At 23.8% G+C, this 12,271-nt stretch overlaps 1 protein-coding gene across 1 annotated transcript in view; it reads right to left on the minus strand.

The window, feature by feature from the left end:
• The window catches only part of Phum_PHUM298050 (aryl hydrocarbon receptor, putative), a gene marked incomplete at both ends in the record, with an annotated part of 19,430 nt that extends 8,171 nt beyond the window's left edge, over window positions 1-11,259 (minus strand). Inside the window, 2 exons of the mRNA XM_002427100.1 lie at window positions 10,968-11,158; window positions 11,228-11,259. Coding sequence (XP_002427145.1) covers window positions 10,968-11,158; window positions 11,228-11,259 — 223 coding nt within the window. The remainder of the gene's footprint in view (window positions 1-10,967; window positions 11,159-11,227) is intronic.
• Window positions 11,260-12,271: the final 1,012 nt, after the last annotated feature.

Raw genomic sequence — 12,271 nt, forward strand, 5'->3', positions numbered from 1 at the left:
AAAAAAAAAAAAATTTTGGAGATGTTTTTTGGGGTGTTTCTCTCTTTTATAATCGACCACCAACGGTGCCGAACTAATTCACGTTCATTTGACTCATTTGTCTACTTTTTTTTTTTTTGAAATAAAGTTTTTGATGATATCTATACAAGAGGGGTTGTTTTTTTTTCAAAGGGTAGTTTTTTTAATAGTGAGAAGAAGTAATTAACTTTTTGCATTAGAACGCGCGCGTTTACAATTCTGTGTGCTCTCTTATGTTTTTTTTCTCCTTTCTTAACTTTCATTCTTCTACTTCGGGCTAGCTATCTTCTATTATTCACTACCTACTTATTATTTTATAATAATAATAATAATAATAATAATGATGATGATTAGAAAAAATTGTGAAAGTTTTACGAGGATTTATTCGCAATTTCATAACCAATTAAAACGATCGCCATTTTAATTTTTTATTTTCATCAGTTATATGCTAATTTTTTGTGATGAATTGTCATCATCATCATCATCATCATCATCTTTCCTATCATTATTATTATTATTATTATGTTTTCAAAAAAAAAAAAAACATTAAATACAAATTTACTCGTAGTACAATCATCATCATCATCATCATTATTTTTATACCTTTAGGGTTAAATATTTTATTTTCGGGTCTTTGAATTCGCATTAACTAAAAATATATGTTATTGTTTGTTTGTTTGTTTGTTTGTTTACACGAAACAGGAATTTTATAAAAAAAATAATTATTTAACTAAAAAATAATAGAAATATTTTGTCGTTGTTGTTGTTGTTTGTATTGTTTTGCGGTTATAATGATTTCCGCTTTTTAAAAAAAAAAAAAAAAATAATATCTTGGTAAATTTGGTTGTTTTTATTTCCGTCAATAATCGGTGGCGCTGCGGACATCCCGCCTATTTGGCCCTTTCTGTTTGCTAGGTAATTGCCTTTGGGTCACGCGATGTATCTGAGTCAGCTAGCTCAGAGCTCGACCAAGGGGTCACAATTACATCTTCGCCTCTTTTTTTTTTTTTTTTTTTTTTCCATTCTATTCTACAAAAGGTCATTATTTTATTTTTATTTTTATTTTTTTTTTTTTGTACATAAACGAAATTGGTTTGGTTTTTACATGTTTCGGATACTACGTATTACGTTTTCTTAAACAACTAATTTTCTTTTCTCTCTCTCTTCCCTCGAGTCCCTTAATTCTTTCAAAATAATGATTTTTTCTCAATTTTTTTAAAAATGTAATTTAACTAAAATAAGTAAGAAAAAAAAAGAGCAACCGAAATAAAAACAAACAACAACAACAACAACAAACGGTGGTTGTTTCCATGTTTATGAAAAGAAAATTATATAAATGAAAATTTATCATATTGTTTTAAGTAATTATTATTATTATTATAATAACGGGATGGAAAATACATATATGAAAAGCTTTTTTTAATTTTCGATGCTTATAAAATTAATTAATAATAATAATAATAATAAAATTTCGTTAGGAAAACTATCGCGTAATGGAAGTGAAAATTTTTTTTTTTTTTTCGGGTAAGATAAGTATAGAAATAAAATTCGTTAAAAAAAAAAGAAAATCATTAAAAATATAAACTAATGCGATATACAGTAATAATAATAATACGCCATTGTTAGGGAAAAAAGAAGATGAAAGGAAAAATAAAAAATAAAAATTTTCCTTTTTTTCTATTTTCCGGCTGGAAAGTCGAGGGGGTATTGAACACATGCGCATAAAAGGAAAAAACCTCGACCCCATGGCGCCTCTTCATAGCAACAATCTTGATGCCATTTTGTATTCAAAAAAAAAAAAAAGAAAATAATGCAGTAACTTTAACTAAAAATTCAGTTACTTCCTTTTTTTTAAAAACGCCTCGGTTTACCCCTCGTGACGTCATTGAATTTCCCTTTTAGAAAATTCCTATCGATTAAATAAAATTTGAGTATGTGAATATGAAAAAAGAATTTTTTTTTTCGAATTGTTTGTTTTTGTTGGCAACACTTTTTTTCGTTAATTAATATTAATAACCATTTTGATAAATGAATTTTCTTAGTGCCACGTTTCGGACATCCTTTTATTACCATTTCGATTATTTTATTCCCACGTTTATTTATTTTAATAATAATAATAGTAATAAATAACAACATTAATAAAATAATAGAACGAGTAACGTACGTATAATAAATAAATAAATTTAACGGTTGATTGATAAAACAAAAAAAAAAAAAAATTTTTTTTCAAATGACATAATAATAAAATAAGTCGGAAAATGATTGTCGATATTAAACGGAAACTTTAAGGGAATAATAATAATAATAATAATAATTTGCACGAACCTTTTATTTATTTATTTATTAATATTAGATTTTAATAAGTTAAATAATGCGTCGCATTTAACAAAAAAAAAAAAAAAAAAAAACGATTTTCTACAATAAAAATCATAAAATTCGAGTCGGGCGTTATTTGCGTTATAAATTAATATGAAAATTAAATTTAATATATTAATAATAATAATAATAATGATGATGATGATGACGTGGAATTCGTTTTTAAATACCCACAAAATTATTTTTAAAACATTTTTTATTTTTATTTTTATCGAGTTTGGATAAGTTTAAACCGTTTTTTATTTTTTTTTCTTTCCTTCTTTCTTTTTATTCTAAAAAAAACAATTATTTACGCTAAATAAAAATACGTTAATAGAAACAATTATAGAAAAAATTCTAGAAAATTCTTTTTTTTTTTTTTTTTTTTTTTTACATGAAATTATAATTATCATTTAAAAAAAAATAAAAAAAATTAATTTTTCTAAACAATTATTTCAAAAAAACAAAAAGAAATTATTATTATTATTATTATTATTATTATTATTATTATTATTATTATTATTATTATTATTATTATTATTATTATTATTATTATTTTATTTTATAATTGATACGGGTAAAAAAAAAAAAAAAAAAACGTTTCATAAAAAATTCATTTAACGATAATTGAAAGTAAATAAGAATATATTAATAAAAGAGTAATTAAACTTTTATGAAAGGTATGCCATGTATCAAATAATATTCGTTCGTATTAAATGAATAAATAAATAAAAACATTTTCTACTTCTACAAAATAATAATAATGATAATTGTTTTCTCTATTTAAAATTTTTTTGTTGTTAAATAATAAATCCTATACGAATTTTTTTAATTACTTAAAAAAAAACGAATTTTTATTTATGTTTCGTCACGGTCTGACTATCTTCGCAACCCCATTAAATAATAATAATAATAATAATACTAGTAAAATCTGTTGTAAATTGTATTTTTAGGTGCACACCTGACGGGGGGCGAGGGCGAGGGCGTGGGGGAGGGAGGGAAAATGAGAGAGAGAGAAAAAATATTTAAATTAGGTTCTTTTTACTTTATCACCTTTTAATGTTTTTTTTTTTTTTTGTGTATATGGAAAATATTTTACCCGTTTTTTACTACCGAGTTAATTTCTTAAACATCTGGAAACAAAATTTCAATCAATTTTCGTTTAAATATGGGTAAATCGGATCGATTAATAAAACCGTTAAAAATTATTTTGAAAAAAAAAAAAAACAAAATGTCTGTACCGTTGTTTAATTTTTTTTAAAGTCGGTATTATACGACAACGGTTTATTAATAATAATAGTTAATTAAATTTAACATAACTGTCTAAAAAAAATTTTTTTTGGGTAAATTAATATAAATAAATATTTTTTATAAACATTTAAGTAATCCATCATTTATGAATTTTTTAGTTTCCGGCAGATGGTCGGTCGAATCTTAATAATAATAATAATAATAATGGTGGCCACATTTGTGAAAAAAAAAAAAAAAAAAAAATTTAACGAATTTTTATTATCATCATCATCGTCATTATTAATAACTACAAAAAATAAAAATAAAAATAAAAATTTAATTAGTCGGGTCATATAATTCCACGATAATTTTTTTCTTTCTAATCGCACGAGGAAGGCGGGGGGGGAAGAAATGGCGGGAAATTTAAAAAAAAATTTTCCCCTTTTTTTTTTTTACTACGCAACGAAACAAACGCGTTTTCTCACCACTTATTTATTTTATTTTTTCTTTTCTTTTCAATTTGATAAACTCGACAAAAAAAAAATTTATTTACGATTAATAATAATAATAATAATAATAATAATAATAATAATAATAATAATAATAATAATAATAATAAAATATCAAACCTGCAATAAAATAAAATAAAATTTTCCCTACACAAATCACGCGATGCCGATTGTTTGAGTCAAAATTTTATGTTTTATATATATACGATTATTTTAAAGTCGCATAAAAGGTAAAATTTTTCCCTTTATTATTATTATCATTATTATTATTTTTTAATAATTCTTTTCTCTTTTATTTAATAAAATAATAATGATAATGATAATAATTTTTTTTTTTGTTGTTAATTATTTACGATTAAACGTCGAATTTACAATTGTTCTCTGTACGGATAGCAATAGCTTTTAATTGCAATTAAATATAAATAAAAACGACATATTTATTAATAATCGATTTATCGACGAATTTAAATTTTATACTACTTCCGGTTAAGCGAGATAAATGTAATTTTTCCCAATGCGTTTGATTTTAATAACTCGTAATGATGTTTAGAAAATAAGAGATTCGTTTGTTCAAAGTTTCTGAAAGGTATTTTGCTAAAAAATTTTTTTTTTTTAATGTGGTTTTTCGGAAAATTTAAAACAATATCCGGTATCGTCGAACCTTTTTTCCTTTTCCGTCTGACGTATTTACAAAAAATAGAAACGTTCGATACTTATAGAAAATTAGTTAAAAATATTTTTAAAAATATCGATTTGTTTCTCTGAAATTTATAAGTTATGCAAATTCACTTACAAACGCGTGAAAAAAATAATCAATTTGAATTATTATTATTATTATTATTATTATTAATTTAATTAATTAATTAAAAAAAAGGGAGGAGGGGGTAAATAAAACGAAATTTATTATATTATTTTAAAATGTTAATATAAAACGAATATTTTTATTTTTATTTTGTGAAAACCAAAAAAAAAAAAAACAAAAATTAATTGCCACGTTTTGTTGGTAGATTATTATTATTATTATTACTTTTTTTTTTTTTTTTTAATAAGGCTCTTTATTAAAAGACCATTGAGAATTTTCACCTGGCCTGCAGCTGCTAGTAAATAGGAATCTAGGTACGAAGGTATCAACGCATTAACCGGTTTCCTCTTTTATTTTTTTTTTGCTCTGTTCAATTTTTTGATTAACACATTCCAACCCCACGAAAACAGGTTATTTATGGCGTAACATAATTTTTTTTTTTTTTTTTGGGTGGTTACGTTTGCAGAAAATTATTATTATTATTATTATTTTTAGTTAATTTAATTTCAAAATCTTTTTTTTTTCGGTAAAAGAGAGAGAGAGAGAGATAGGGAGAGTACATAAATAATTATTTGAACGATTTTAAGTAATAAATTAAAATTATTATGCTTGTTTGTACACGTTTCGAAGGGTTTTAAATTTATTTAAATAATAATAATAATAATAATTACCGTAAGGAAAACGTTCGGATGATCACGTGACATTTTTTTTCGATTTAAAACTTGCGTCATTTATTTGACGCCGACGATTAAAATAAAAAAAAAAATTTTCCAAAGGAGTCAGTTTCACTTTTTTTTTTTTTTTTCTCGACCAAATTACGGTAATCACGGTTTTCCTTTTTTTTCCTTTTTTTCCATTTTTTTTTCCTTTTAATTAAAAGGAAAAATATTCGATTGTTAGGGGGGTGACTCCCTTCAATTACGCTAAAAGATGGTCGACGAAAAAAAAACCCCGAGAGGGAAAACAAATAAAAAAAAAAAAAAAAAATTAAAATGGCCGCGAGTGTCGTTGAAACCTTTCAACCATCAGGTTTCCCCTTTTTCTCTCTCTCTTCATAATTAAAACAAAGGAAACGTAATTAAATTAATGTAATAAAAGATATTTAAATAATAATAATAATAAATTTTGTTTTGTTTTTTTTTTTAATATGGATATTTTTTATTAAGCAGATGTTTTGCTAAAAAAAAAAAAAAAAATTTTTATTTTGCAATTAATTAATAAATGACTCGATAAATTATTTTCTTTATTTATTATTATTATTATCATCATCATCATAATCATTATTATTATTATTATTATTATTATTATTATTATTATTAAACTTGTGTTAAATTTATGTTTCACGCCGTTTTATTATAACCGCGACAGATGAAAATTTTTTTTTTTTTTAAATAAACAAACGTCTGCTGCTACTTATTAAACTTTTTTTGTTTTTGTTTGTTTGTTTCTCGGTTGTTCTTATTGTTGATAAGAAATACGTAAAATGATAACAATTTGTTTAAATATCGATGCGTTTGTAGCTATATAAAAAATTTTTCAAAAGCGGTTTTGATCAAAGGACGAAAAGAATAAATCGTAAATTGTGGCATGTTTGTTTGTTTGTTTGTTCACTTGTAAGACTACCCGCAGATAAAATAATTCATATTATTTATTTGACATTGAAAATTTTTTAAAAAAAAAAAAAGTTAAATTTATTGGTTCGTACGAAACGGGGGGTGGCACCGTAGTAGTTTAATGCCACACAATTTAAATAATTCTACTACTACTACTACTACTACGACTACGACTACAACCACTACTACTACTACCACTCCGTGTCCACCGTATTTATTTCTCGCCGAATTTAATTAAAAAAAAAATTTTTAGTATCACCATTAAGTCATTCGACCACCATTTAAAATTAACGAAGTGGAATTGTTGTTGTTGGTGTTGTTTTTAAAAATAATAATAATGATAACGATGACGATAGTAAAAAAATCTTGTGGGAGCCCTTAAGTTAAAAAAAAAAAAAAAAAACATCAGGTAAAAAAAAAAAGAAAAGAAAAAATTTATTGGCCACCATAAGATCATCGTCGTCGTCGTCGTCGTTAATGAGATGTTGACTTAATTTTAATGTCTAACAACCAATTTAAAAAAATTGATTGAATTTATACTAAAATAATAATAATAATAAGGATGCGCTAATTTTAATGCGTTACGTTATTCTTTTTATTTGAAAACATGATTTATAATAGGAATGAAATTTATCGATTGGTTTCCGTTTTAAAATATTAATAATAATAATAATTTTATGTTTGTGTTTTGTTTTCTTTTACTTATAATTGAATTTTTTTGTGTTTTGAAAAATCGTCTCTCGTATTTTTTTAAAATAATAATATTATTCCGTATTACTACTACCACTATAGAATTCTAATGCCACGTTTTTTTTTTTTAAACGTCACAAAATAAAAAAAACGATTTAAATTAAGCAGAAAAGAAAAAAAGAAATTTTTTTTAATTACGATGGCGAGATAAAAATATTTTATTATTATTATTATTATTTTAATAACATTTCGGATTATGATTATTTGTACGACATTTGACCTTTATACTTTTTTTTTTTTTTTTTTACTTTACTTACTCGTTCTTGAACTTATAAAAAAAAAAAAAAAAAAATTAAAATAAGAGATTTCAAAATATGGCAATTAAAAAAAAAAAACGTTAAAATTATTTACTTAAAGGTCGTTTATTTATTACGTTTTTTTTTTTTGCATTTTTATTCGAATATTTTCTCTTTAAATAATTCATTTAAATAAAAACATTATCATTATTATTATTATTTAAATAAATAAAAAATTTTTTTTTGAGGAGGAAAATGGAGGAGGTACCGCGGGAAATAAAATTAAGTAAATTAAAAATCAAATCAAATCAAAGGGCCATAAAATTACCTATTTATGTAAATTAAATAAACAAACAAACGAACAAACAACAACAATTTAACGGTTAATATTTTTTTATAACAGACAAGATGCCGAACAAACAATACAAACAATTTTTCTATTAAACTTCTTGTTTTCATTGAATTATTAAATCGTGAGAATTGACAAAAAAAAAAAAATTAAAATTGTCGTGTGTTTTCTTTTATTATTATTATTATTATTATTATCATTATTATCATTTTTTTTGTTGTGAAAAATGTCCAGGAAATCGCGACTTGAATAAAAAAAAAATTGTTTTTCTCCATTATTATCATTATTAATTTTTTTTTTAAAGAAAAGAAAAAAAATAATTTATTTACACAAAGGAAAAATTTATTATTATTATTATTATTATTTGAATACGACCGATGACGATTTTTTAGGTGACGTCACCGACGTAGAAAAGACATAAAGAAAACATTATTAATAATTTTATTATTTATTTGAGATAAATTTTTATCGAATCGATATTTGCGATTTTTTTTGGCAACAAACAAGAACAACAACAACGAAAAAGTTTATTAATTTCAAACGAGAGAGAGAGAGGGTGAGGGGGTGAGGGGAGGGGAAAGGGAGAGAGATAGAAACAATTTTATGATTTTGTAATATCCCTATGGTATTTAATAGAAAAAAAAAAAAGGGTGAAGGCAAAATTTTGATTTGAAACTCACGTGGCGATAATAAATGACTTTTAAAAAGGAAATTCACGGGCCATATATGAACCAAACAGTTTTCTCCCGACTACGACAACCCGATACTCGTAAATCATCCCCCACCGTTGACAGGTATTTTTCACTGAGGGGCTCCCTTTATACATATATAAATCCTGTTTATTCTTTCTTTTCCGATTTTTAACTTTGTTGCACTCGAATCATCGTCGTACGAAATTTTTTACTTTATATCACGTGTGTGGTGTGTATTTGTTGTCTTTCCTTTACCAAAACACGCGAATATATTTAAATCCTCATGCGAGAGAGAGAGAGAGAGAGAGAGAGACAACACGCGGGGTTTAACCCTTTTTATATAAACTATTTGAATTATTTCTATCGTATAGTAGAGAAAAAAAATTAATTATTTGGATTGTAACGGCAAATTTGATAAGGGGCAGCCATGTTAACAACAAATAAATTTATTTAAATTTCTATCTTTTTCCACGTTATCTTAACAAAAAAATTTTTAAACTTTCCGTTATGTAATTTAAAAAATGATGAATTAGTTTTAAAAAATGTTTTTTTAATAAGTACGAAAAAAAAAAAAAATTTACGTTTAAAATAATAATAATAATAAAATTTTACTGGTCGTAATTAACGTTAAAAATGATTAAAAAAAATTTTATATATCTTTCTCTCTCTCTCTCTCTCTCTTTATTATTAATGGCGAAGGGTATGTGATAAGAGGTATCAGTTAAATCAAAAATGTCATTCATTTTATTTTTATATTTTTGTTTATAAATTTTTTTGTTGTTAAAAAATTTGCATTAAAAAAATGGGAGGGGAAGGGAAGGGAAAAGACAAACCGAAATTCTGTTAAGTTTTCACCCTAATTTTTTTTTGAAAATTATGTTTTTATAATTACATCGACATATGACGTTTAAAAAAAAAAAAAAAATGTTTTTTGCTTTTTACTACATTTTAGGATTTTTATAGTAAAAAAACATTTTTAACCGTAGAAAAATATCCAAACTATAATAAATTAAATTGTTGTTAATGTTTTGTTTAAGGGGCAAAAAAAATATATTATTCTGTTCGGTAGGTGATGATGATGATGATGATTATGAGAAAATTCTTACCGTTAAATGATTAGAATATGGTTTTGAAAAAAAAAAAAAAAAAAAAACACCCGCTGAAAATTAATCGAGGTGATTTTCACCTGGTGTTACGTCATAACATATAAATCCAGCTGTGAGGTCATTATGGTTGTCATTGAATTTCTTTATATTTATTAAAAGAGTCAGTCAGTCATTCATTCAGTCAGTCATTCAGTCAGTCATTCAATAAAAGATTTCTATTAACTATTTTTTTTTTAAACGATGATCTGTTTTTTTTTTTTTTATTTGTGATGATATAAAAAAAATAAAATCCGAAAAGTTTTAACATGTCTGACAACTCATTAATTAATCATTTTTTATTTTTATTTGACTTATCGTTAAATTTTCGATAATATCGTTCGATATATCGATTAATTAAATTTCGAGGATTTTCACGTGTTTGCCTTATCGGACGCAGTGCAGTCATAAAAAAAAAGAAAGAAATAATTTATTCGAATAATAAATATATATAAATTAGCATAAATAATTTTATTAATGCAAATATTATACGTATGAATATAAAATTATTTATTTATTAATTATTATTATTATTTATTTATTTATTAACTATTTCACGCATGCGCATAATAAAAAAAATTTTTTTCTTCTTCTTCTCTATCGTTTCCGTTAATTAATTAAAACAATCGATTCTTTTCTTTTCTTAAAAAAAAACATTTTAAATATTATTATTATTATTAAAACTTTCTCGGTGATTTTATGGATGATAATAATAATAATAATAATAATAATAAATTAAATTTATTTTTCTTTCTTTCTTTCTTTCTCCAAATTTTTTGCTTTTTTTTTTATTCTAGAAAAAATTAACCCAAAAAAAAAAAAAAATTCAAAACTTTTACGACCCCCCGCGAAATAATTTTATTTCTTTACTCTTAAAAAAAAAAAAAGAAACGTTACGAACGTAATAATAATAATAATAATATATATATTTGCATTAAATAGTAAAACATAAAAAAAAAACATAAATCCGCCATTTTGTTTTTTGTTTTTTTTTTTTTAATAAATGATTCTGGTTTCATATGCAAATGAATAGAATTATATGTATAAATGTAAAAAAAAAAAAAGGGAGAGAAAGGAAATGAAAAGGAAGGGTTAGAAGGAGGGGATGGGAGAAGGAAAGGGAAGAGAAGGAGGAAATCAGTGGAAAATATGATTGAAATGGGGGCGTGCGGGCGGGAGAGGAGGAGGGAGAATGAAGAGGGTTAAAATGCACAGAGAGAGAGAAATCGTTAAGGATATTTAAAAAAAAAAAAAAAAAAATTATTACTTACCCTGGAAGTAGCTTTTGGTTCTTAGATAACTCACTGATAACCTTAATATTGATAACCTGTCTAATTTTGATAGAATATTTTGTTCGAATGGTAAAAGACTTGCAAGTGTATCAAGTTCAGCATTGAGCCTTTCCCTGTGCCTTTTACTCGGATTACTTTTCGTAACACCGTCTTTTGCTGTCGGTTTTAAACTGAAAGAAAAAAATTAATAATAATAATAATAATTATTCGTAAAATTGTAGAAATCTCTTTTCTCTTACTTTTGAATAGGGTAGAAACGGAAATAATGCATTCCGAATGAGAGTTAATATATATTTTTCATGCAATTTAACGTGCGTCGCGTGTTTTTTTTTTTTTTTTTGATACTACAACACTTAAACTTCCATACTCAAATTCATTCATAATTTTTTTTTTCATTTCGATAATCGATTATAATCGATTTTTTTTTTTTTATTCGGTTTAAAAACCATAAAATTAAAATTACAGGTTGCGGAAAAAATAATAATAATAATAATTAAATTATAATTAAATGAATGCGGCGAACGAATTTTAAACAATAAAAAACTAATAATTTTTATTTAAACAAACAAAAACAAAGTAATAATTTATTTATTTATTTGTAAAAAATATTTTTTTTGTCGTTATCGTTCTAACATAAATTTCTCTCTCTCTCTCTCTCTCATTTTAATTTATTTTATATTATTAATTTACAATAAAAAATTGTACCATGATCGGCCATTATTTATATATAAAATCGTGACCTCATCATAAAAATTTCGATTCTCGTAAGAAATTTAACGGCCGCAAATAATCGAAAGAAAAAAAATCGATTCTCGAAATCGTTTATAGTTTTAAAAACAAATTGTATGCGTTCGTATCATCATAAGCCACGTGTAAAAATTTGGCGCGAATTTTAAAAAAAAATAATTAAAATTACTCCTGCCACGTCGTTTTTTTCACTTACGTTATTTATACGTTTTTATTACTGTGATAATCGATTTGAAATTTTTCTTTGATGACGTATTCAAAATCAAGAATTTTTTTTTTTTTTTGTTTTTATCATTATCAGTGAGTAATAATAATAATAATATTAGTTATGATAAGTTAAATAATTTAACGATATTATTTAAAATTTTTCGCAAGGATGAAAAAATATTATTTTTACGATTTGTTAATTAAACATCCGTGAAGTTGTATGTAGTATTCGCGTTATTTATTTTTAAAAATTTAGAAACCGGAAATAGATGACAACTTTAGATATCTTTTGTTGAAAAAAAATATTAATTTATTATCTTCATTTTTTT

The sequence above is a fragment of the Pediculus humanus genome, genomic scaffold (genome assembly GCF_000006295.1).
Source record: "Pediculus humanus corporis 1103172107679 genomic scaffold, whole genome shotgun sequence".
Lineage (NCBI taxonomy): Eukaryota > Metazoa > Arthropoda > Insecta > Psocodea > Pediculidae > Pediculus > Pediculus humanus.